At 46.7% G+C, this 27,805-nt stretch overlaps 1 protein-coding gene across 1 annotated transcript; it reads right to left on the bottom strand.

Annotated features, from left to right (window-relative positions):
* Positions 1–15,371: 15,371 nt before the first annotated feature.
* On the bottom strand, positions 15,372–16,571 carry LOC123189758 (transcription factor bHLH153). Its single transcript, XM_044602249.1, has 4 exons — positions 16,317–16,571; positions 16,160–16,225; positions 15,935–16,054; positions 15,372–15,765 (listed from the first exon to the last, which is right to left on the bottom strand). The coding sequence occupies exons 1-4, from the start codon at positions 16,500–16,502 to the stop codon at positions 15,640–15,642; spliced, it is 498 nt and encodes a 165-aa protein (XP_044458184.1). The 5' UTR covers positions 16,503–16,571; the 3' UTR covers positions 15,372–15,639.
* Between the last annotated feature and the right edge of the window lie 11,234 nt (positions 16,572–27,805).

Raw genomic sequence — 27,805 nt, 5'->3', positions numbered from 1 at the left:
TCTCTATTTGGAGCGGTGTGGAGGCACAATGCTCCCCAAGAATCCACTAGGGCCACCGTAATCTCCTCACGCCCTCGCACAATGCAAGATGTCGTGATTCCACTAAGGGACCCTTGAGGGCGGTCACCGAACCCGTACAAATGGCAACCCTTGGGGGCGGTCACCGAATCCGTACACTTTGGCAACCCTTGGGGGCGGTCACCGGAACCCGTCAAATTGCTCGGGGCGATCTCCACAACCTAATTGGAGACCTCGATGCTTGCCCGGAGCTTTACACCATAATGATTGAGCTCCGAACACCACCAACCGTCTAGGGCGCCAAGGCACCCAAGAGGAACAAGCTCTAGGGTGCCCAAACACCCAAGAGTAATAAGCTTCTCAAACTTCACTTCCATGTATCACTGTGGAGAACTCAAACCGATGCACCAAATGCAATGGCAAGGGCACACAGAGTGCCAAAGTCCTTCTCTCTCAAATCCCACTGAAGCAACTAATGCTAGGAAGGAAGATGAAAGGAAGAACAAGAAGGAGAAAACCAAGAACTCCAAGATCTAGATCCAATGGGTTCCCCTCAAATAGAGGAGAAAGTGATTGGTGGAAATGTGGATCTAGATCTCCTCCCTCTTTTCCCTCAAAAACTAGCAAGAATCCATGAAGGGATTGAGAGTTAGCAAGCTCGAAGAAGGTCAACAATGGGGGAAGAACACGAGCTAAAAGGATAAGGTTCAATGGGGAAGAAGACCCCCTTTTATAGGTGGGGGAAAATCCAACCGTTATGCTCATAGCCCGCACGGAGCGGTACTACCGCTCCAAGGAGCGGTACTATCGCTAGGGTGGTAGTAGCCCTTTGAAACACAACAGCGAGGAGGCAAAAAGCTAGAAGAACCGTCGGAGCGGTAGTACCGCTTGACCTCACGGTACTACCCCTAGGGGTAGCGGTACCACTGCTAAGGGTAGTGGTACTAATGCTTGCGAGCGGTACTAAAAAATTACATCCGTGCCTACCACCGCTGGACTTGTGACAAGTTTTTGGTCCCGAGCGAAAGTAGCCACGGAAGTATCCACGGTAGTACTGCTCCAAGCAGTAGTACCGCTCCCAAGAGCGGTAGTAAAAAATTACTTCCGCTCCTACCCGCGGTAGTACCGCTGCAACCTTTTCAAAACACCAAAACTACCACAACTTCTGCAAACGGACTCCGAATTCGACGAAACCAAGTTTGTTGGAAAGCTAGCGACAAGGGCTAACACAATCTTGATAGAAATACCAATAATAATGTAACACCCTCGATGCGTCTATCTCCCACGTGTCGAAGCACGACTTAGAGGCATAACCGCATTGAAAGCAATGTCGCAAGTGAGGTAATCTTCACAACAACCTATGTAATACATAAGGGAAAGAGATACATAGTTGGCTTACAATCACCACTTCACACAATTACATGAATAAAGCATTAAATCATCCAAATACACTCAAGGTCCGACTACGGAACCAAAATAAAAGAAGACTACCCCAAAAGCTACACAGATCCCCGATCGTCCCGACTGGGCTCCACTACTGATCAACTGGAAAAGGAATAACGTAAAGGACAAGAACTTCATCGAGCTCCTCCTTGAGCTTGGTTGCATCATCCGCACGGTTCAACGGCACCTGCAAGCTGGTTTTGGAAGTATCTGTGAGTCACGGGGACTCAGCAATCTCACATCCTCGCGATCAAGACTATTTAAGCTTATAGGTAGGGTAAAAGGTATGATGTGGAGCTGCAGCAAGCGACTAGCATATATGGTGGATAACAAACGCAAATGAGAGTGAGAAGAGAAGGCAAAAGCACGGTCGAACAACTATGATCAAGAAGTGATCTTAGAGCAACCTACGTCAAGCATTACTCCAACACCGTGTTCACTTCCCGGACTCCGCCAGAAAGAGACCATCATGTTTACACACGCGGTTGGTGCATTTTAATTAAGATCAACTTCAGGTTTTCTACAACCGAACATTAACAAATTCCCATCTGCCCATAACCGCGGGCACGGCTTTCGAAAGTTCAAATCCCTGCAGGGGTGTCCCAACTTAGCCCATCACAAGCTCTCACGGTCAACGAAGGATATTCCTTATCCCAAGACAATCCGATCAGGCTCGGCATCCATGTTACAAGACATCCTCGACAATGGTAAAACAAGTCCAGCAACACCGCCCGAATGTGCCGACAAATCCCGATAGGAGCTGCACATATCTCGTTCTCAGGGCACACTCAGATGAGACATCCTACGAGTAAAACCAACCCTCAAGTTGCCCCGAGGTGGCCCCGCGGTCTACTCGGTTGGACCAACACTCAGAGGAGCACTGGCCTAGGGGGGGGGTTAAAATAAAGATGACCCTTAGGCAGGCCTACCCAAGGGAAAGAAAAGGCTAGGTGGCGAATGGTAAAACCAATGTTGGGCATTGCTGGAGGAGTTTTATTCAAGGCAAACTGTCAAGGGATTCCCATTATAACCCAACCGCGTAAGGAACGCAAAATCCGGGAACATAACACCGATATGACGGAAACTAGGGCGGCAAGAGTGGAACAAAACACCAGGCATAAGACCGAGCCTTCCACCCTTTACCAAGTATATAGATGCATTTATTAAATAAGAGATATTGTGATATCCCAACAAAATATCCATGTTCCAACAGGGAACAAACTCCAATCTTCACCTGCAACTTAGAACGCTATAAGAGGGGCTGAGCAAAGCGGTAACATAGCCAAACAACGGTTTGCTAGGACAAGGTGGGTTAGAGGCTTGGCTTAACAATATGGGAGGCATGATAAGCAAGTGGTAGGCATCGTAGCATAGGCATAGCAAAAGAGCGAGCATCTAGCAAGCAAAGATAGAAGTGATTTCGAGGATATGGTCATCTTGCCTGAAATCCTGCAAGGAAGAAGAACGAGTCCATGAAGAAGACAAACGGACGTAGACGAACGGGTCCTCACAAACGCGACGTTATCGGAACCAACCCGAAGAAGCAACACCGGAAAGAAGCACACAACATAGTAAACAACCATGACATAAGCATGGCATGATGCACAACCAAGTATGATGCATGTCCGGTTTAATGAAGCATGGCATGGCAAAAGAGCACAAGCAATCCTACAAATTAAGTGGAGCTCAATATGCAATGGTGCATATTAACGAAACACCACGTCAAGTTATTTAGTTTGATCTCGTTTATGTACCCAACAATATTAAATGTTGATTAACATGGCAAGGGGTGAATCAAATGAAAACTACCTATCTAGGCAAGTTTTAAATGAGGCCGGAACAACAAACAACAAGTCCGGAAACTCCTCATGTGCATATTTTAAGGTTTGGTACTGTTCTGCCCTAAACATAATTTTAGAGTTGTTAAACATGCAAAGCAATTCCACCATGTTAAACTAGGCATTTTTCCACCCCATCTACATATAAAGTTTTTTAGGTTTGGAGCTACGGTTATTTAGTTATGAATTAAAGCATTTTAGCAAGTTATTTAAGAAAATTTAAACAAACAGCATTTTAAACATTTTAAACATAGATGAAAGTTGCATATTATTAAACTAGACAAAATTCTAAGCAACTTTCATATATAATTTATTTAGATCCGATGCACGGTTGTAAAGTTATTAAATGCATGAAGTAGGAGGACTTTTCTATAAAATAGCAGTCTCTGGAAATTAGAAAAATCGTCCTCTCAGAAAAAAAAACAACACGGGCCAGATCTGAGGCAAACTGGGCCACAAAAGGAGCATACAGAGGGCGGGGTGGCTCACCCTGGGCCAAGGCCCGGTCCAGTGGAAGCAGCACGCCGGCGGTTTTGACTGGCCTAGGAGGCGCTGGGCCTAGGCGTGGCTTAACCCGTGCGCTGGCGCTGGTCTCGCTCGATTCACAGGAAGCAGGCAGAGGGGCGAGATGCAGGGAAGATGGCAACGACCGGACTTGGGGACGGGGATGGCGTTGAGGATGATGGAGGCCGGGCGCGACGGGCGGGTGGCAACGGCAAGGCAAGCGAAGGCGGCGGCGCCAGGTGGGATCTAGGCGGAGGCGAGGTCTCGGCGATGCAGGGGCGCGTGATGGACGGTCCACGCGGAAGCAGGGGAGGTCATCGTAGCCACGGGAAGGGCGACGCGGTGGAGCCGCGGGGCCGTCGACGATGCTGGGGCGTGGGAGGCCGATTCCAGCACGGGCGAGGCGGAGGAAGGCGGGGCGCGGAGCTCCCGTTGTGTGTCCATGGAGATGCACAGGACGGCGGCGTCGTCCTGCTCCTGCAGAGAGAGTTACGTGAGGAGAGAGGCATGGCAGGGGAAACGGAAAGAGGGGAAGGTGAGGAGGAGAGGCACGGCCTTGGGGACCGGCATCCATGGCGGAGGAGCTTCAGCGGCGGCGTTCGTCGTCGGACGGCGAGGAGAGGAGGGGGCCAAGGACGAGGCATGGCTCGGGTAGGGGAAGGCTCGGGCGTAGTCGAGGTGAATGGCGGCAGGAGGTGGCTCTGCGTGGGGGACTCGGTTGCCGGCGCGGGAAGGCACGGGATGCAGGGGGTTGAGCGAGGGAGCAGCAGAGGATGGAGGAGGAGGCGATGTGGCGCTGGTCGATTGGATCGATCTGATCTGGGAGGATCCCGAGGTGGATGCGGGAGTGTGGCGGCGGTGGGTGAGGGAAAGATGGGACAACTAGCCTAAAACTTAGGGTTTTGTCTGGTTATATAGGTAGGGGATTTGACGTTAGACTATTTCGTCCCTCCGATAAAAATCGGACGGTCGCGGACAAAATAGCTAGGGAGTCCAAATAAGAAAATGAAGACGTTTTGTAGACGTTTGGGGATGATCCGGATCCAACGGTGACGACTTCCCGGGTCGGGTCCGGGACAATTTCGGACGGGCACGTGAGGGGTTCGATGCACTGTGCAGAGAGGGTTTCGGACCGTGCGGTCGCATCGGACAACTCCGGAAGCGAAGAGGGGAAGGATGATGGACTAGGTGGGATATGGCAAGACTGCGAGGGTGAGAAGAGAGAGAGAGGGCCCGGCATTTGTTTCCGGAGACCGAAAACGTCCGACGTTAGACCGGCTATAATGCCGCTATAGTTTAACGGTTAGGCTATCAAACGAACTCCGAATGCGATGAAACTTGACAGGCGGTCTATCTACACTATAATACGACCGCACGCCAACTTTCAACCCATTCCGAGAACATTTTCCGGCCACTTATAAAACACTATTTCGGACATGCCGCGGGCGCGTGCAAGTGTGTCTAGGCTCAGAACGGACAACGGAGAGAACTCGGAGAACCCGGACGAATGCAAGTTTTAAAACATGATGATGCAATGCACATGATGACATGATATGACATGCATGACACGCAAGCAATGACAAGGCAATAACAGCGAATAACTGGAGGACACCTGGCACGTCGGTCTCGGGGTGTCACAACACTCCACCACTACGAGAGGATCTCGTCCCGAGATCTAGAATGGCACCGGAGGGAAAACGGAACAGAAAGAGAAGAGGTAAAACTAAGTTGCTTCTTTGACCAATGAGTGAAACCAAAGAACCTTGCGAGGTTGAACAATTTCGAGAAAAGAATACCACGAAGGTGAACAAAGTCGAAAACACTCCGTTAGAAAAGAGGAACAAAGAACATTGCGAAAAAAACCTTGAGGTTGAAGGGCAAAATATATATTGAAAGCACTCCGGTTAAGAAGTTAAGCAAGACTTGATAAGATGAAAAGAACTTGAGCAAAAAGGACAGAACACTCCGTTAAATGGGTAAGCAAAGAAAGAAGCATGATCTTGAGAAAACAAGATGACGGGTTGAAAAGAGCAACATCGCAATGCCTCCAGAAGAGAGAAATAGAAGATAGCTAATTGAAATAGGGGAATGGAGAAGAAAATGCCAACTTCTGCCACAAAAGAGCTTGAGAAGGCATCCTTAGGAGACAGGTCGAGCGGAGTTGTTGGAACACCAACAATGAAAAGAATAACCTTGATATGGTCTTATGGAATACATCTCAAATTATGAGGTGACAACCAGCCACTTACGGGAAAAGAATTGGATTGATATCAACAAGGAGACGAGAAAGCTATTTCACTAGGAGGATAAAAGAAGAACTTGGATCATTTATAAGCACCATAATAGCAACCATCCTTAGGGAATGCTTAAGGTGAAATATAACCCAAGATAACTCCAAGGAAGAGATTGATGGATTTTAATATCCCATTCTTGACCACATGTGAATCATGAAACATGAACTCAAATTATCAAGAATGATATAATACCACCTCTATTGCTACGGAAGGAAGAATTGCACTCCGGATTGCAAGATGAAGAATACTTGAGCTCCTTAGAAAAGAATCTTGATGAACACTTCGAGAAGGAATTAAATCCTTGATGAACCACCATGTAGAACCTTCATGAAGAACTCCGGTTAAAAGAATGATCACAAAGAAGTGAAGGATGAAAAGAATAAGGTTGAAGCCTTGAAATGATTAGATGAAGCTTGCGACGAGATAAAAGAGAGATCTTGAAACTCCGGGAAAAGAAAAAGCTGAACACAATTGGAATCAAGAAGTTGATGCACCTCTGGAATAAGGAATTAATCACTTAGATGAACAAGAATAAGAATTACGTTATGTGTATCCTTCACCAATTTAAATTGATGACAATCAACGTATTTGTCATACTACTTATTCTCGTAGAAAGGATTAAGATATATATCACGCCAACTTGGAAAGGTCTTCAATGAACCACCGGTAGGATTGGAACAACGAATAAATTGATAAGATAAAGAAAGAAGAGGAATCTTGCACGAACCACCGTAAGAATTAAAATGAATGAAGTAAAGATAAAGAAACACCGGGAAGAATTAGTAAGTGAACGAAACTGTTTGCTAGGATTTAGATACATGAGAACAAAGAGATCAAGAATTGATTAGAGAATATTTGAATGATGCACCGGTAAGATTTGAGAATGATAACTGGAAGCTGACATGAATAATCCAGAATTGGTGGACTCCGGATAACAAACTGAGAAGAATCTTGAATTGCTCCGGATAGGTAAAAAGAATTTTCACAATCAAAACAATTACGAGAGGATGGCCTCGAACTAGAACCATGAATCTTGAAGAGAAGAGAACAAGATTGACAGAAAAAAACTTCTTTGGTCTTCAAATGATGAGAATGACAACGATAAACACCACCGTGAATTGTTGAGATACTCCGAAAGAATCAAAAATGAAGAGATTGAGCCAACGATGAAAAGAATGTGGACGATCTTGGAGAAAAACATAAGACTTATGATAATTCATTCTTACGTCAAACTTGGAAAAGAATTTGAGAATAACTCCGGGAGAATTAGAAGAGTCAGGTAAGATCCTGGAGAAAGACATGTGGGTTAGGGCCCACTCAAAAGAAACACCGTTGAACGATTTAAAATAGAGAATGCACCGGTTGAATTAAAAGGCTTGAATGACATAACATCCTCGAAAAAAAACTTGAACGAAAGCAGAGTGAACACATGAATCTTTGAGATATCTTGAGCACTCCGTAAGAATTGAATATCGATAAATGAAATATTATCAGGTGCACCGGTATGAGAAGGCATTTGAAACGAGGGTAGGATATGATCAACAAAGCTTGAATTAGTTCCACCGGAGAAGAAAGAGAATGCATAATGATGAACTTGAGGTTCCGTTAGAATCTTCAATGAGAATCACCGGATAAGAACATTGAAGGAAAAGAATGGAGAGACTTCCATCAATAAAATGATACTTGATTGAGAAATCTGAGTCCTTGAAGAAAAATGGGTGGGTGGGCGGTAAAAACAAAGGCAACTTGGAACGAATGAAACAAACACTGTTGATAAGAAATGATAATTGATCTTGCGGATGTTGCTGTGATCGGACCCACTTGGAGAGAGACACACCGGTTGAACAAGATTGACATGACAATCTCGATTATCATGAAGGATTGGTATTCACATTGGAGTATGAGAACACCATTTCGGGAAGGTATGGAATCAACATTTGACTTCGAAGCAACTCGAATACCACAACTCAAAACAAAACAAAGGATTGGCTTGCAAAATAAGCCGGAACAAACATATGCTAGAGATTTCGTCCGAAGTTTTCGTGGTGGGTCCTACACGGGCTCGATTGTACAACACCATCATGTGCAAGGCAGTGCACATGACATACAAAGCGTCCCCGAGTCGGCATAGCCAAGGACTCTTTAAGATACAACGAGGCCATTGTAAAACCAACCGTGGATAGGCGGACCACTAGACGTTGAACCCCAATTTCATATCATACATCCGTTGGAAAGATATCCTAAGAGCTACTTGAATTCCCACTTATAAACTCCCGAAATTCTCCCGATTATGCAATCGGGTGTTGGGGATACAGAGGAAGCATAATATCTCACCCAAAACTAGAAAATCCTACATCCAACTGTATCCATCCTTCAACACATAACCAAGAAACCTTTGGAAATCATCTACCTCGACCTTCGAAAAGCATCCGTTATACGAGTTATGGCAATACTCCCGAACTCCCGCCCCAGTACTGGGTGGCGTCGAGGTTATCTCACCAACAACTGCATAAAAGAGATTTTCGATGTCGGTGAAACTAAACTCAGGTATTCCAGAACTGCAATGATAAAATTGTGATGACAACACCTTGGAGCTCAACTCCCCGGGACACTGCCACAACCCCTAAATGACAGGAGGCACCAAGAACAATGTTCTCATCACAAAACCATCGGAACGATTCCAAGATACCCGCGTGATCCTAATTTTTTTAGTGAAATTTGAGAAGAGAAGAGTCAAAACTCTACGTCAGGATGCCTTACCAGAGCGATGAAGGGATTGGGGAGTAAAAAGAAGTCCTAACTTCCGATATATATAATTCCTAAATGACTCAAAACATTTCTAGACTCAATAACGCCAGCGATTCGATCAAGCAGGGGGCTCCTAAGGTCGGGGAAGGCTTTGATACCAACTTGTAACGCCCTTGATGCGGCTATATCTCCCACATGTCGAAGCAAAACTTAGAGGCATAACCGCATTGAAAGCAATGTCGCAAGTGAGGTAATCTTCACAACAACCCGTGTAATACATAAGGGAAAGAGATACATAGTTGGCTTACAATCGCCACTTCACATAATTACATGATTAAAGCATTACATCATCCAAATACACTCAAGGTCCGACTACGGAACCAAAATAAAAGAAGACTACCCCAAAAGCTACACAGATCCTCGATCGCCCCGACTGGCTCCACTACTGATCAATTGGAAAAGGAACACCGTAAAGGACAAGAACTTCATCGAGCTCCTCCTTGAGCTTTGTTGCGTCATCCGCATGGTTCAACGGCACCTGCAAGCTGGTTTTGGAAGTATCTGTGAGTCACGGGGACTCAGCAATCTCACACCCTCGCGATCAAGACTATTTAAGCTTATAGGTAGGATAAAAGGTATGATGTGGAGCTGCAGCAAGCGACTAGCATATATGGTGGCTAACAAACGGAAATGAGAGCGAGAAGAGAAGGCAAAAGCACGGTCGAACAACTATGATCAAGAAGTGATCCTAGAGCAACCTACGTCAAGCATTACTCCAACACCGTGTTCACTTCCTGGACTCCGCCGGAAAGAGACCATCACGGTTACACATGCGGTTGGTGCATTTTAATTAAGATCAACTTCAAGTTTTCTACAACCGGACATTAACAAATTCTCATCTGCCCATAACCGCGGGCATGGCTTTCGAAAGTTCAAATCCCTGCAGGGATGTCCCAACTTAGCCCATCACAAGCTCTCACGGTCAACGAAGGATATTCCTTCTCCCAAGACAATCCGATCAGGCTCGGCATCCAGGTTACAAGACATCCTCGACAATGGTAAAACAAGTCCAGCAACACCGCCCGAATGTGCCGACAAATCCCGATAGGAGCTGCACATATCTCGTTCTCAGGGCACACTCAGATGAGACATCCTACGAGTAAAACCAACCCTCAAGTTGCCCCGAGGTGGCCCCGCGGTCTACTCGGTTGGACCAACACTCAGAGGAGCACTGGCCTAGGGGGGGGGTTAAAATAAAGATGACCCTTAGGCAGGCCTACCCAAGGGAAAGAAAAGGCTAGGTGGCGAATGGTAAAACCAATGTTGGGCATTGCTGGAGGAGTTTTATTCAAGGCAAACTGTCAAGGGATTCCCATTATAACCCAACCGCGTAAGGAACGCAAAATCCGGGAACATAACACCGATATGATGGAAACTAGGGCGGCAAGAGTGGAACAAAACACCAGGCATAAGACCGAGCCTTCCACCCTTTACCAAGTATATAGATGCATTAATTAAATAAGAGATATTGTGATATCCCAACAAAATATCCATGTTCCAACAGGGAACAAACTCCAATCTTCACCTGCAACTAACAACGCTATAAGAGGGGCTGAGCAAAGCGGTAACATAGCCAAACAATTGTTTGCTAGGACAAGGTGGGTTAGAGGCTTGGCTTAACAATATGGGAGGCATGATAAGCAAGTGGTACACATCGTAGCATAGGCATAGCAAAAGAGCGAGCATCTAGCAAGCAAAGATAGAAGTGATTTCGAGGGTATGGTCATCTTGCCTGAAATCCCGCAAGGAAGAAGAACGAGTCCATGAAGAAGACAAACGGACGTAGACGAATGGGTCCTCACAAACGCGACGTTATCGAAACCAACCCGAAGAAGCAACACCGGAAAGAAGCACACAACATAGTAAACAAGCACGACATAAGCATGGCATGATGCACAACCAAGTATGATGCATGTCCGGTTTAATGAAGCATGGCATAGCAAAAGAGCACAAGCAATCCTACAAATTAAGTGGATCTCAATATGCAACGGTGCATATTGACGAAACACCACGTCAAGTTATTTAGTTCGATCTCGTTTATGTACCCAACAATGTTAAATGTTGATTAACATGGCAAGGGGTGAAGCAAATGAAAACTACCTATCTAGGCAAGTTTTAAATGAGGCCAGAACAACAAACAACAAGTCCGGAAACTCCTCATGTGCATATTTTAAGGTTTGGTACTGTTCTACCCTAAACATAATTTTAGAGTTGTTAAACATGCAAAGCAATGCCACCATGTTAAACTAGGCATTTTTCCACCCCATCTACATATGAAGTTTGTTAGGTTTGGAGCTACGGTTATTTAGTTATGAATTAAAGTATTTTAGCAAGTTATTTAAGCAAATTTAAACAAACAACATTTTAAACATTTTAAACATAGATGAAAGTTGCATATTATTAAACTAGACAAAATTCTAAGCAACTTTCATATATAATTTATTTAGATCCGATGCACTGTTGTGAAGTTATTAAATGCATGAAGTAGGAGGACTTTTCTGTAAAACTGCAGTCTCTGGAAATTAGAAAAATCGTCCTCTCAGGAAAAAACAACACGGGCCAGATCTGAGGCAAATTGGGCCACAACAGGAGCATACAGAGGGCGGGGTGGCTCACCCTGGGCCAAGGCCCGGTCCAGTGGAAGCAGCGCGCCGGCGGTTCTGACTGGCCTAGGAGGCGCTGGGCCTAGGCGTGGCTTGACTCGTGCCCTGGTGCTGGTCTCGCTCGATTCATAGGAAGCAGACAGAGGGGCGAGATGCAGGGAAGACGGCAACGACCGGACTTGGCGATGGGGACGGCGTTGAGGATGATGGAGGCTGGGCGCGACGGGCGGGTGGCGACGGCGCCAGGTGGGATCTAGGCGGAGGCGAGGTCTTGGCGATGCAGGTGCGTGCGATGGCCAGTCCACGCGGAAGCAGGGGAGGTCATCGCAGCCACGGGAAGGGCGACGCGGTGGAGCCGCGGGGCCGTCGATGATGCTGGGGCGTGGGAGGCCGATTCCAGCACGGGCGAGGCGGAGGAAGGCGGGGCGCGGAGCTCCCGTTGTGTGTCCATGGCGATGCACAGGACGGCGGCGTCGTCCTGCTCCTGCAGAGAGAGTGACGTGAGGAGAGAGGCATGGCAGGGGAAATGGAAAGAGGGGAAGGTGAGGAGGAGAGGCACGGCCTTGGGGACCGGCGTCCATGGCGGAGGAGCTTCAGCGGCGGCGTTCGTCGTCGGACGGCGAGGAGAGGAGGGGGCCAAGGACGAGGCATGGCTCGGGTAGGGGAAGGCTCGGGCGCAGTCGAGGTGAATGGCGGCAGGAGGTGGCTTTGCGTGGGGGACTCGGTTGCCGGCGCGGGAAGGCACGGGATGCAGGGGGTTGAGCGAGGGAGCAGCAGAGGATGGAGGAGGAGGCGATGTGGCGTTGGTCGATTGGATCGATCCGATCTGGGAGGATCCCAAGGTGGATGCGGGAGTGTGGCGGCGGCGGGTGAGGGAAAGATGGGACAACTAGCCTAAAACTTAGGGTTTTGTCTGGTTATATAGGTAGGGGATTTGACGTTAGACTATTTGGTCCCTCCAAAAATCGGACGGTCGCGAACAAAATAGCTAGGGAGTCTAAATAAGAAAACGGAGACGTTTTATAGACGTTTGGGGATGATCCAGATTCAATGGTGACGACTGCCCGGGTCGGGTCCGGGACAATTTTGAACGCGCACGTGAGGGGTTCAATGCACTGTGCAGAGAGGGTTTCGGACCGTGCGGTCGCATCGGGCAACTCCGGAAGCGAAGAGGGGAAGGAGGATGGACTAGGTGGGCTGTGGCGAGACTGTGAGGGTGAGAAGAGAGAGAGAGGGCCCGACATTTGTTTTCGGAGACCGAAAACGTCCGACGTTAGACCGGCTATAATGCCGCTATAGTTTAATGGTTGGGCTATCAAACAAACTCCGGATGCGATGAAACTTGACAGGCGGTCTATCTACGCTATAATACGATCGCACGCCAACTTTCAATCCATTCCGAGAACATTTTCCTGCCACTTATAAAACACTATTTCGGACATGTCGCGGGCGCGTGCAAGTGTGTCTGGGCTCGGAACGGACAACGGAGAGAACTCGGAGAACCCGGACGAATGCAAGTTTTAAAACATGATGATGCGATGCACATGATGACATGATATGACATGCATGATATGCAAGGAATGACAAGGCAACAACAGCGAATAACTAAAAGACACCTGGCACGTCGGTCTCGGGGCGTCACAAATAAGCAAATGAGAAAAGGCCCAAAAGAAAATGATGAGAACCCTTCCTCGGATAAGACCGGTAAAACCTCCAACACCGAAAACATCATAGAAGACGCATGCAAACTCCATTTTCGATGAAGTCAAGCTTGTCATCAAGATGACCATAAGCTCTAAGACTCGCAAAGAGAACCAAAAAAGAACCAAGAAACATGATGCAAGGATGCAATGGTTTGAGCTCTCGACGAACGATACGATCAAGCTACTCACTTGAGAGCCCCCCTTGATAGTACGACTATCGATCCTATAACCCGGTCTCCCAACTATCACCATGAGACCGGTAAAATAGAAAACCTATCAAGGGCAAACCTTTGCCTTGCACATGATCCACTTGAGCTAGATGATGACGATCTTGTCCTCCTCAAGATGGACCATCTTTCTTGATTGCGTTGGGTCGATGGAGACTAGATGATTGCTCCTCCATACTCCACTATGGGTGAGCCACTCTTCGGCACATCTTCACAAGTCCATTGACACTATAATGGATGGCAAGCTTCAAGCACTTGATCTCTTCGTGATTCTCCACTTAAACTTGCACACGGCAATCTTGATGACGATCACCACTTGATGTCATCCTTTCCATGGGTTGTATGATATCTTCCTCTTGACGCAAGCCCATGGACACGTACCTAACCCCACATAGACTCTCACATAGACCATGGGTTAGTACACATAGTGCAATGGACAATGCTTACCATACCATGGGATCACTTGATCCCTCTCGGTACATCTTCTACGCTTTATGAGTTGATCAACTTGATTCACTCTTGACTTAGTCTTGATCAATCTTGAATCTTTCCAACTCTCTTCGTTTGGATGATGTCTTGAAGGTAAACATGAATGATCACACAATCTTCTTTTTCAAGACATGCTTGCAATAAGCTCAACACTCACATGACCAATCTTTGGGTAATTCCTTAATAGCAACTTGGTCAACCCATAAACTCCTTGAAACCAACACATGGACTTCAAGAAATGTCTATGAAAAAATACTTCAAATATAACTCAATGCAATCATTAGTCCATAGAGAATGTCATCAATTACCAATACCACACATGGGGGCACCGCATGTCCTTTCACTTAGGATTTGTGCCCTACTCAAAAAAGTGAGACGACAACGGCTCCCAGAAGATGGAATAAGGTTCTCACCGTCTAGCCCCGTTCCGATGATGCGTCTAGCGTCGTATGAGGACATGTGAAGGTGTGTCCCTGACGGATCTTACGGGATTCGAACGGCACTGGCCTTCGGTGGTTCTATTTGGGTCATGTCTTCATTCATGCCACTACCCTAAAAACACGTTTGGTTCCGTTCGCTGATTTCACAAACTGTCCACCGACACAAGACCAACTACCTAAATGCAGGTTTTAGCATTAATCCCCAATCAACCACATGTGCCCTAATAGCATTTACGCACTGCTCACTGATTTAAGAAACTATCCGCCGACACAAGACACGCAGGGCACCTAAATGCAGTTTTTCAGCACACCTGAACATGGCGCCGACAGGCGACAGGGACCCGGAGAATCGCATCCGGCACAAATGCATGCACCGCATGTTGATACTACTCTCTAGTACAAGGGTTGATGAGCATGGACGGGCATGAATGAAACTGCTGCTTTTGATGATTAGTCGGCGACAGCAACAGGTCGCTACCAATGTTAAACCACAGAGTCACCCACGCAACGACCATGGGGACCGATCCATCCATCGATCGGCGGTGCGTCGTCTCGCTACACACGACGATTACACATTTTTTTTGAAAAGGGGCTTACCCCAGCCTCTGCATCGGAGAGATGCATACGGCTCATATTATTAAAAACATAATTCAGTAGCAAAGTCGCCAAGTATCGAGGTGCTAAAATAAACAAAAAGCTCGAAAGAGCTAAAATCCAAAGCCACAACCGGCTGGCAAACACAATAGGAGCACTACATGTCTATCCTATTACATGACCGCCGTCCAAACCGGTTGAAAATATCCCGCGCTATCATCTCTCATCGGGTAGACGCAGTAACCAAACGCTCCCTGACCTCCGTCGGAGTGAGTAGCGACCACATACGGATGAACGCCGTGGTCCTGGAAATAACCTGCAAAAAGTGAATGTTTGTTGATCTGTTAAATACTAAATCATTTCTGCAGTTTCATACTACCTAAAGTAAAGCACAAACGCCCACACAAATGTGCCTTGCAGTATCAGAATCAACTCCGTCAAACCATGTTCCAAATAACATGCTGATAGAGGTGGGCTGATTAATTTTACATACTACCGGCGCCAGCACAGGGTGTGCTGAGGATGTTCACGGAAACGAAACGAAATGAAACGATTGTGTTAGGTGATTGACTGAATTGGGTCAGCCATGCGCATGCGCGCGCTTGCACCGGAATTCTACCCCTGCCACGCAGTGCGGCCATCGCCGCCGTCGAGACTGGGCCAGCCTCGGGCTTCGCTTCAGCAGCGCCTGGTGGTGTTCGCCGGCGCCCAGAGGTCGTCCCCGTTGCTCTGGGTCAGCTGCAGCGTCTGCTCCACCGGCACCAGGCACAGGCCGCGGTTCCGCAGGCTGTAGTGCTCGGGGTCCTGCGTCGACCATGACAAAACCATTATAAGATGCATTTCTTCAGTACAAATAAAAAATCATACACTGCGGTTTATACTTCTGTCAGAGTTTATCATGTTCAGAATGTTCGGGGAATTTCAGAATAGTGTGCAACGATCGGCTAAAATAACAGCGTGAGCTCTCTCTCACCTCAGGCTCGGCGCCGGGCGCCGGAGGAGGGCGCATGTACGGGGAGCTAAGAACCTCGAGCTGCTGGTGCAGGAACTTGATGTAGCCCGAGGCCTCCTGAAGAACAGAAGCTGTGTCCGTCTGCATTTTCACAACCAAATATGCTCAACCAACAATCATTCATTGCAAGCGAGCTGCTTTGCAGAGACGAGAAGCAAGCAAGGCACTGCAGAGGCAAGCAAATACCTTCCCAAATGGCGACACGAGCTGCTGCAGCGCCGCCACTCTCTCGCCGACCTTGTCCTTCTTCTCCTGCTCGATCGCAACAAAAATCACATCAGCAAAACAACATCGAATTCACAGGCGTGAGGCGGATGCGCAGGCTTTTTAACAGTGCACGCACCTTGGGAGAAATGGGGCCGCCGCCGCCCCTGGGGCTAGCGTTCCTCGGCTTCTTGGACCCCATGCCCCCGAACTCCTCCGAGCCGCTGCTGGTGGCGGTGGTGGCGCCGGCCTGCTGCTGCTTCCCGCTGAAGTAGCTGTCGGTGTGGTTCCTCTTGCTGTGGTTGGCCACTTGAGTCATCATCATCTTCCTCCCCCGCTACTGCTGCTGGCTACGCGTACGTTCGCCCCTTTTTCCCTGCTGAAAACCAGGAGCGTTTCTGTATGACCATTAGCTAGCCCTCCGTCTCAAGTAAAAGCTGACTTTTACAACCGTAGTCGTTGGTTCAGAGGTCGGTTTCATGGAAATCACTCTCCCATTATCTATTCAGAAGGAGGTCTGGTTTCAGTCTCAGACAAACAAAACCTAGTTTTAGTTTTATATGAGCTCCTACTCAACTGTCAGCGCACGACCTGCCACGACAGCAAGCCGCGTCACCGACGACGGCCTGGTGGCAAGGAGAACCAGCAGCAGGCCCAAGAGGATAGCGCAGCCCAACAGGAAGTTCATCGGGCCGAAATGGGGCCGCTGAGCCCACGTCGCACCGGCGCCTACTTATCCCCTCACGCACAAGGAACGACGCATCCAGAAGGATCAGAACGAACGGCGGCTTTCTCCTCCTCTGCTTTCCCCACCTACCTCCTTTCCCAAGAACAACGAGAAGCTGAGTGTATCTTCGAATTCAAGCTTGTATCTGTAATAGATTGACCTGGTACCTAACATCCTGGTATCAGAGACCACACACCACCAGATCCACTGCAAATCCACCCTGGAAACCCGTCACCGCGTCCACGCGCGGCAGGTCCTTCTCGCCACCATGGATCCGGCGCTCAAGGAGTACCTCGACAAGCTTCACCAAGATGCGAAGAACGCCTCCGCCATCGTCCTCAAGCAGCTCCAGGCACAGACGTCTCAGATCGATGATCTGCTTCGCTGGAAGCCCGATCTCGAGGCCCGCTTCACCAAGCTGGAGACCACGGTCGCCTCACTCCAAGCGGCCACACCGAACTCGTCGAGTGGAGCGGCGCCCCTGCTTCCAACCCCGCCGCCGCTCTCCGCCGCGCGAGGAAGCCGGCGGAGAGCCTCCACGGGACCAGTGGCCACGGCGATGTCGATCTTACCGGGGGGCAACCACCAGTGACCTTAGAGTCGCCGGGGGTACTCCCGGTCACGGGTACGCCTTCCCTTCCACTTGTTCCCTCCTATCCACCTCCCCCGTCGTCCTCTGTTCTCGCCACCATGGGACAGCCACCACCGCCCGTGAATTTTCCACTATTCACCGGCGAGAACCCACAACTTTGGAAAACTCTCTGCGAGCAGTACTTCCAGATGTTTTCAATTCCAGACTCTTATCGCGTACCAATGGCAACTCTCAATTTATCCGGACCGGCAGGAATCTGGCTGCAGTCCGTTCAGAAAAAATTAGTTGGCCTAGACTAGGAGGCCTTTGCCTCTCTCCTCTGTACTCGTTTCGGACGTGATAAGCACCAGATGCTTATCCGTCAGTTCTACGCCATTAAACAGACCACCTCCATTGCTGAATTTATCGAGCGATTTGAATCTTTGATGAATCATTTGATTTCATATTCAGAATCTACTCACCCTTATTTTTTCCTGACATGTTTTGTTGAGGGACTACGACCGGACATCCGTGTCGTGGAGCTCGTCTAGCGCCCACCAGACCTGGACACGGTGTGCTCGCTGGCCCTACTTCAGGAGGAAGTGCCCGACGGCGAGTCATACTACGGGCGTTTTCCGCATGTAAACCGCAGTCAAGGCCAAGCTTCCAGGACGGCATCACCGCCATTCTTTGGGCGACCTGCCACGCCTACAGCCAACTCTGAAGATAGGCGCGGCACTGATGCCGCCCGAGCTACATCTGAAGTCAGCAAAGTAGCCGCATTCCGCGCATTCTGGCGCGCTAAGGGACTTTGTTTCAAGTGCGGCGAGAAATGGGGCAAAGACCATGTGTGTCCGCCTACAGTTCAGATGCACATTGTAGATGAACTGCTCGCGATGTTCAGTATGGATGAAGCCATGCCAGAATCACCACCAGAATCGCCAATCTCTGACGAAGAAAGTTTATGCACTCTGTCTCGGCAAGCAGAAGACGACACATCTGTTGGGGAACGTTGTAATTTCAAAAAAATTCCTACGCACACGCAAGATCATAGTGATGCACAGCAACGAGAGGGAAGAGTGTTGTCTACGTACCCACGCAGACCGACTGCGGAAGCGTTGACACAACATAGAGGAAGTAGTCGTACGTCTTCCTGATCCGACCGATCCAAGCACCGTTACTCCGGCACCTCCGAGTTCTTAGCACACGTACAGCTCGATGACGATCCCCGGACTCCGATCCAGCAAAGCGTAAGGGAAGAGTTCCGTCAGCACGACGGCGTGGTGACGATCTTGATGTTCTACTGTTGCAGGGCTTCGCCTAAGTACCGCTACAATATAATCGAGGTCGAATATGGTGGCAGGGGGCACCGCACACGGCTAAGGAACGATCTCAAGGATCAACTTGTGTGTCTAGAGATGCCCCCTGCCTCCGTATATAAAGGAGCCAAGGGGGAGGGGGCCGCCGGCCAGGAGGAGGGCGCAGGAGGAGTCCTACTCCTACCGGGAGTAGGACTCCCCCCCCCCCAATCCTAGTTGGACTAGGATTCCCCGAGGGGGAAAGAGAGAGAGGGGGGCCGGCCACCTCTCCTAGTCCTAATAGGACTAGGGGAGGGGGGAGGCGTGCGGCAACCTTGGGCTGCCCCTTTCTCCTTTCCACTAAAGCCCATTAAGGCCCATATGGCTCCCGGGGGGTTCCGGTAACCTCCCGGTACTCCGGTAAGATCCCGATTTCACCTGGAACACTTCCGATGTCCAAATATAGGCTTCCAATATATCAATCTTTATGTCTCGACCATTTCGAGACTCCTCGTCATGTCCGTGATCACATCCGGGACTCCGAACTAACTTCGGTACATCAAAATGCATAAACTCATAATAACTGTCATCGTAACGTTAAGCGTGCGGACCCTACGGTTCGAGAATAATGTAGACATGACTGAGACACATCTCCGGTCAATAACCAATAGCGGGACCTGGATGCCCATATTGGCTCCTACATATTCGACGAAGATCTTTATCGGTCAGACCGCATAACAACATACGTTGTTCCCTTTGTCATCGGTATGTTACTTGCCCGAGATTCGATCGTCGGTATCCAATACCTAGTTCAATCTCGTTACCGGCAAGTCTCTTTACTCGTTCCATAATACATCATCTCGCAACTAACTCAGTAGTTGCAATGCTTGCAAGGCTTATGTGATGTGCATTACCGAGAGGGCCCAGAGATACCTCTCCGACAATCGGAGTGACAAATCCTAATCTCGAAATACGCCAACCCAACATCTACCTTTGGAGACACCTGTAATGCTCCTTTATAATCACCCAGTAACGTTGTGACGTTTGGTAGCACCCAAAGTGTTCCTCCGGCAAACGGGAGTTGCATAATCTCATAGTCATAGGAACATGTATAAGTCATGAAGAAAGCAATAGCAACATACTAAACGATCGGGTGCTAAGCTAATGGAATGGGTCATGTCAATCAGATCATTCAACTAATGATGTGACCTCGTTAATCAAATAACAACACTTTGTTCATGGTTAGGAAACATAACCATCTTTGATTAACGAGCTAGTCAAGTAGAGGCATACTAGTGACCCTAAGTTTGTCTATGTATTCACACATGTATTATGTTTCCGGTTAATACAATTCTAGCATGAATAATAAACATTTATCATGATATAAGGAAATGAATAATAACTTTATTATTGCCTCTAGGGCATATTTCCTTCAGTCTCCCACTTGCACTAGAGTCAATAATCTAGTTCACATTACTGTGATTAACACCAATAGTTCACATCTTTATGTGATTGGTTCACATCTCCATGTGACTAACACCCAAAGGGTTTACTAGATTCAATAATCTAGTTCACATCGCTATGTGATTAACATCCAAAGAGTGATCATGTTTTGCTTGTGAGAGAAATTTAGTCAACGGGCCTGCCATATTCAGATCCGTATGTATTTTGAAAAATTCTATGTCTACAATGCTCTGCACGGAGCTACTCTAGCTAATTGCTCCCACTTTCAATATGTATCCAGATTGAGATTTAGAATCATCTGGATCAGTGTCAAAAACTTGCATCGACGTAACCCTTTACGACGAACCTTTTTGTCACGTCCATAATCGAGAAACATATCCTTATTTCACTAAGGATAATTTTGACCGCTGTCCAGTGATCTACTCCTAGATCACTATTGTACTCCCTTGCCAAATTAGTGCAGGGTATACAATAGATCTGGTACACACCATGACATACTGTATAGAACCTATGGCCAAGGCATAGGGAATGAATTTCATTCTCTTTCTATCTTCTGCCGTGGTCGGGCTTTGAGTCTTACTCAACTTCACACCTTGTAATACAGGCAAGAACTCTTTCTTTGACTGCTCCATTTTGAACTACTTCAAAATCTTATCAAGGTATGTACTCATTGAAAAAACTTATCAAGCGTCTTGATCTATCTCTATAGATCTTGAAGCTCAATATGTAAGCAGCTTCATCGAAGTCTTTCTTTGAAAAACTCCTTTCAAACACTCCTTTATGCTTTACAGAATAATTCTACATTATTTCCGATCAACAATATGTCATTCACATATACTTATCAGAAATGCTGTAGTGCTCCCACTCACTTTCTTGTAAATACAGGCTTCACCAAAAGTCTATATAAAACCAAATGCTTTGATCACACTATCAAAACGTTTATTCCAACTCCGAGAGGCTTGCACCAGTCCATAAATGGATCGCTGGAGCTTGCATACTTTGTTAGCTCCCTTTGGATCGACAAAACCTTCTGGTTGCATCATATACAACTCTTCTTTCAAAAATCCATTCAGGAATGCAGTTTTGACATCCATCTGCCAAATTTCATAATCATAAAATGCGGCAATTGCTAACATGATTCGGACAGACTTAAGCATCGCTATGGGTGAGAAGGTCTCATCATAGTCAATCCCTTGAACTTGTCGAAAACTTTTTGCGACAAGTCAAGCTTTATAGACAGTAATATTACCGTCAGCGTCAGTCTTCTTCTTGAAGATCCATTTATTCTCAATTGCTTGCCGATCATCGAGCAAGTCAACCAAAGTCCATACTTTGTTCTCATACATGGATCCCATCTCAGATTTCATGGCCTCAAGCCATTTTGCGAAATCTGGGCTCATCATCGCTTCCTCATAGTTCGTAGGTTCGTCATGGTCTAGTAACATAACTTCCAGAACAAGATTACCGTACCACTCTGGTATGGATCTCACTCTGGTTTACCTACGAGATTCGGTAGTAACTTGATCTGAAGTTACATGATCATCATCATTAGCTTCCTCACTAATTGGTGTAGGTGTCGCAGAAACAGTTTTCTGTGATGTACTACTTTCTAATAAAGGAGCAGGTACAATTACCTCATCAAGTTCTACTTTCCTCCCACTCACATCTTTTGAGAGAAACTCCTTCTCTAGAAAAACTCCGAATTTAGCAACAAAAGTCTTGCCTTCGGATTTGTGATAGAAGGTGTACCCAACTGTCTTCTTTGGGTATCCTATGAAGACATATATCTCCGATTTTAGTTTGAACTTATCGAGATGAAACTTTTTCACATAAGCATCGCAACTCCAAACTTTAAGAAACGACAACTTTGGTTTCTTGCCAAACCACAGTTCAGATTGTGTCGTCTCAACGGACTTAGATGGTGCCCTATTTAACGTGAATGCAGCTGTCTCTAATGCATAACCCCAAAACGATAGTGGTAGATCGGTAAGAGACATCATAGATCGCACTATATCTAATAAAGTACGGTTATGACATTCGGACACACCATTACACTATGGTGTTCCAGGTGGCGTGAGTAGTGAAACTATTTCACATTATTTTAATTGAAGACCAAACTCGTAACTCAAATATTTTACTTCTGCGATCATATCGGAAACTTTCATTTTTGTTACGATAATTCTCCACTTCACTCTGAAATTCTTTGAACTTTTCAAATGTTTCAGACCTTTGTTTCATCAAGTAGATATACTCATATCTGCTCAAATCATCTGTGAAGATCAGAAAATAATGATATCTATCGCGAGCCTCAATATTCATCGGACCACATACATCAGTATGTATGATTTCCAACAAATCTGTTGCTTGCTTCATTGTTCCGGAGAACGGCGTTTTAGTCATCTTGCCCATAAGGCATGGTTCGCAAGCATCAAGTGATTCATAATCAAGTGATTCCAGAATCTCATCAGCATGGAGTTTCTTCATGCGCTTTACACCAATATGACATAAACGGCAGTGCCACAAATAAGTTGCACTATCATTATTAACTTCGCATCTTTTGGTTTCAATATTATGAATATGTGTATCACTAAGATCAAGATCCAATGAACTATTTTCATTGGATGTGTAACCATATAAGGTTTTATTCATGTAAACAGAACAACAATTTATTCTTTTACTTAAATGAATAACCGTATTACAATAAACATGATCAAATCATATTCATGCTCAATGCAAACACCAAATAACACTTATTTAGGTTCAACACTAATCCCGAAAGTATAGGGAGTGTGCGATGATGATCATATCAATCTTGGAACCACTTCCAACACACATCGTCACTTCACCCTTAACTAGTCTCTGTTCATTCTGCAACTCCCGTTTCGAGTTACTACTCTTATCAACTGATCCAGTATCAAATACTGAGGGGTTGCTATAAACACTAGTAAAGTACACATCAATGACATGTATATCAAATATACTTATGTTCACTTTGCCATCCTTCTTATCTGCCAATCACTTGAGGTAGTTCCGCTTCCAGTGACCAGTCCCTTTGCAGTAGAAGCACTTAGTCTCAGGCTTAGGATCAGACTTGGGCGTCTTCACTTGAGCAGCAACTTGCTTGCCGTTCTTCTTGAAGTTTCCCTTCTTCCCTTTGCCCTTTTCTTGAAACTAGTGGTCTTGTCAACCATCAACACTTGATGTTTTTCTTGATTTCTACCTTCGTTGATTTCAGCATCACGAAGAGCTTGGGAGTTGTTTCCGTTATCCCTTGCATATTATAGTTCATCATGAAGTTCTACTAACTTGGTAATGGTGACTAGAGAATTCTGTCAATCACTATCTTATCTGGAAGATTAACTCCCACTTGATTCAAGCGATTGTTGTACTCAGACAATCTGGGCATATGCTCACTAGTTGAGCGATTCTCCTCCATCTTTTAGCTATAGAACTTGTTGGAGACTACATATCTCTCAACTCGGGTATTTTCTTGAAATATTAACTTCAACTCCTGAAACATCTCATATGGTCCATGACGTTCAAAACGTTTTTGAAGTCTCGATTCTAAGCCATTAAGCATGATGCACTAAACTATCAAGTAGTCATCATATTGAGCTAGCCAAACGTTCATAACGTCTGCATCTGCTCCTGCAATAGGTCTGTCACGTAGCGATGCATCAAGGACATAATTCTTCTGTGCAGCAATGAGGATAAACCTCAGATCACGGATCCAATCCGCATCTTTGCTACTAACATCTTTCAACACAATTTTCTCTAGGAACATATTAAAATAAACACATGAAAGCAACAATGCAAGCTATTGATCCACAACATAGATATGCTAATACTACCAGGACTAAGTTCATGATAAATTAAAGTTCAATTAATCATATTACTTAAGAACTCCGACTTAGATAGACATCCCTCTAATCTTCTAAGTGATCACGTGATACAAATCAACTAAACCATAACCGATCATCACGTGAGATGGAGTAGTTTTCAATGGTGAACATCGTTATGTTGATCATATCTACTATATGATTCACGCTCGACCTTTCGGTCTCTGTGTTCCGAGGCCATATCTGCATATGTTAGGCTCGTCAAGTTTAACCTGAGTATTCTGCATGTGCAAAACTGGCTTGCACCCGTTGTAGATGGACGTAGAGCTTATCACACCCGATCATCACGTGATGTCTAGGCACGACGAACTTTGGCAACGGTGCATACTCAGGGAGAACACTTCTTGATAATTTAGTGAGAGATCATCTTATAATGCTACCGTCAATCAAAGCAAGATAAGATGCATAAAAAGATAAACATCACATGCAATCAATATAAGTGATATGATATGGCCATCATCATCTTGTGCCTGTGATCTCCATCTCCGAAGCACCGTCATGATCACCATCGTCACCGGCGCGACACCTTGATCTCCATCGTAGCATCATTGTCGTCTCGCCAATCTTATGCTTCCATGACTATCGCTACCGCTTAGTGATAAAGTAAAGCATTACATCGCGATTGCATTGCATACAATAAAGCGACAACCATATGGCTCCTGCCAGTTGCCGATAAGTCGGTTACAAAACATGATCATCTCATACAATAAAATTCATCATCATGCCTTGACCATATCACATCACAACATGCCCTGCAAAAACAAGTTAGACGTCCTCTACTTTGTTGTTGCAAGTTTTACGTGGCTGCTACGGGCTTAAGCAAGAACTAATCTCACCTACGCATCAAAACCACAACGATAGTTTGTCAAATAGACTCCGTTTTAACCTTCGCAAGGACCGGGCGTAGCCACACTTGGTTCAACTAAAGTTGGAGAGACTGTCGCCCGTAAGCCACCTATGTGCAAAGCACGTCGGGAGAACCGGTCTCGCATAAGCGTACGCGTAATGTCGGTCCGGGTCGTCTTGTCCAACAATACCGCCGAACCAAAGTATGACATGCTGGTAGGCAGTATGACTTATATCACCCACAACTCACTTGTGTTCTACTCGTGCATATAGCATCAACATATAAAACCTAGGCTCTGATACCACTGTTGGGGAATGTAGTAATTTCAAAAAAATTCCTACGCACACGAAAGATCATAGTGATGCACAGCAACGAGAGGGGAGAGTATTGTCTACGTACCCACGCAGACCGACTGCGGAAGCGTTGACACAACATAAAGGAAGTAGTCGTACATCTTCTCGATCCGACCGATCCAAGCACCGTTACTCCGGCACCTCCGAGTTCTTAGCACACGTACAGCTCGATGACGATCCCCGGGCTCCGATCCAGCAAAGCGTAGGGGAAGAGTTCCGTCAGCATGACGGCGTGGTGACGATCTTGATGTTCTACTGTTGCAGGGCTTCGCCTAAGCACCGCTACAATATAATCGAGGTGGAATATGGTGGCGGGGGCACCGCACACGGCTAAGGAATGATCTCAAGGATCAACTTGTGTGTCTAGAGGTGCCCCTGCCTCCGTATATAAAGGAGCCAAGGGGGAGGGGGCCGCCGGCTAGGAGGAGGGCGCAGGAGGAGTCCTACTCCTACCGGGAGTAGGACTCCCCCCCCAATCCTAGTTGGACTAGGATTCCCCGAGGGGGAAAGAGAGAGGGGGGCCGGCCACCTCTCCTAGTCCTACTAGGACTAGGGGAGGGGGGAGGCGTGCGGCCACCTTGGGCTGCCCCTTTCTCCTTTCCACTAAAGCCCATTAAGGCCCATATGGCTCCCGGGGGGTTCCGGTAACCTCCCGGTACTCCGGTAAAATCCCGATTTCACCCGGAACACTTCCGATGTTCAAATATAGGCTTTCAATATATCAATCTTTATGTCTCGACCATTTCGAGACTCCTCGTCATGTCCGTGATCACATCCGGGACTCTGAACTAACTTCGGTACATCAAAATGCATAAACTCATAATAACTGTCATCATAACATTAAACGTGCGGACCCTACAGTTCGAGAATAATGTAGACATGACTGAGACACATCTCCGGTCAATAACCAATAGCGGGACCTGGATGCCCATATTGGCTCCTACATATTCAACGAAGATCTTTATCGGTCAGACCGCATAACAACATGCGTTGTTCCCTTTGTCATCGGTATGTTACTTGCCCGAGATTCGATCGTCGGTATTCAATACCTAGTTCAATCTCATTACCGGCAAGTCTCTTTACTCGTTCCATAATACATCATCTCGCAACTAACTCGTTAGTTGCAATGCTTGCAAGGCTTATGTGATGTGCATTACCGAGAGGGCCCAGAGATACCTCTCCGACAATCGGAGTGACAAATCCTAATCTCGAAATACGCCAACCCAACATCTATCTTTGGAGACACCTGTAATGCTCCTTTATAATCACCCAGTAACGTTGTGACGTTTGGTAGCACCCAAAGTGTTCCTCCGGCAAACGGGAGTTGCATAATCTCATAGTCATAGGAACATGTATAAGTCATGAAGAAAGCAATAGCAACATACTAAACGATCGGGTGCTAAGCTAATGGAATGGGTCATGTCAATCAGATCATTCAACTAATGATGTGACCTCGTTAATCAAATAACAACACTTTGTTCATGGTTAGGAAACATAACCATCTTTGATTAACGAGCTAGTCAAGTAGAGGCATACTAGTGACCCTAAGTTTGTCTATGTATTCACACATGTATTATGTATCCGGTTAATACAATTCTAGCATGAATAATAAACATTTATCATGATATAAGGAAATAAATAATAACTTTATTATTGCCTCTAGGGCATATTTCCTTCAACATCAGCCCCAGGTGTTCTGCAGCTCCAGGCCTGGGTGCAAGGGCACGAAGTTCTGCTCCTGGTTGATTCCGGCAGTTCCACCTCCTTTGTGGACAGCTCCTTCGCGTCCAAACTCTCAGGCATCACTCTGTTGGCGCGACCGTGCCGTGTGCGCGTTGCTGATGGCGCCACTATCCCTTGCACCCACTACATACCTGAATGCTCCTGGATCGTGCATGATCACGAGTTCAAGACTGATTTCAAGGTTATCAAGCTCGGTTCATATGATGCAATATTGGGGATGGATTGGCTACGCAAACACAGCCCTATGAATATTGACTGGATTGAGCAGCACCTGACAGTCACAACACCAAGCGGCCAACTGAAGATGTCAACGATTTCTTCTGATCAAACCCAATGTTATTTGATATCTGCCCCTGAACTGCTCAAAGCTTGCAAACAAGGCTCTGTCACTCATGTTATCCACCTCAATTCTCTGGATGGAGCAGCACAACTGACACACCAATCCCAACTCAGGTCCTGCGCCTGCTAGAACAATCACCGACGTCTTTGAAGACCCGCGTAGCCTCCCACCACGTCGCGAGTGCGACCACAGGATTCCTCTGATGGTGGGGGCCCATCCTGTCAACTTATGGCCGTACAAATATAAACCGGAACTCAAAATAGAGATCGACCGACAAGTTCAGGAACTGCTCGATGCCGGTGTTATCCAAAAAAGTGCAAGTCCTTTTTCCTCACCAGCCTTGCTCGTCAAGAAAAAAGACGGCTCCTGGCGCCTCTGCGTGGATT

The sequence above is a fragment of the Triticum aestivum genome, chromosome 2A (assembly GCF_018294505.1).
Source record: "Triticum aestivum cultivar Chinese Spring chromosome 2A, IWGSC CS RefSeq v2.1, whole genome shotgun sequence".
NCBI classification, from domain to species: Eukaryota; Viridiplantae; Streptophyta; class Magnoliopsida; order Poales; family Poaceae; genus Triticum; species Triticum aestivum.
This window is presented reverse-complemented; position numbering and strand designations above follow the sequence as displayed.

Bases quoted from the DNA above. Each gene is read 5' to 3' on its own strand.
- LOC123189758 (XM_044602249.1), bottom strand. From the start codon at position 16,502: ATGATGATGACTCAAGTGGCCAACCACAGCAAGAGGAACCACACCGAC. The intron at 16,226-16,316 runs GTGCGTGCACTG...GCGATCGAGCAG, and splicing joins GCGGCCCCATTTCTCCCAAG to GAGAAGAAGGACAAGGTCGG. The intron at 16,055-16,159 runs GTATTTGCTTGC...GTGAAAATGCAG, and splicing joins TCGTGTCGCCATTTGGGAAG to ACGGACACAGCTTCTGTTCT.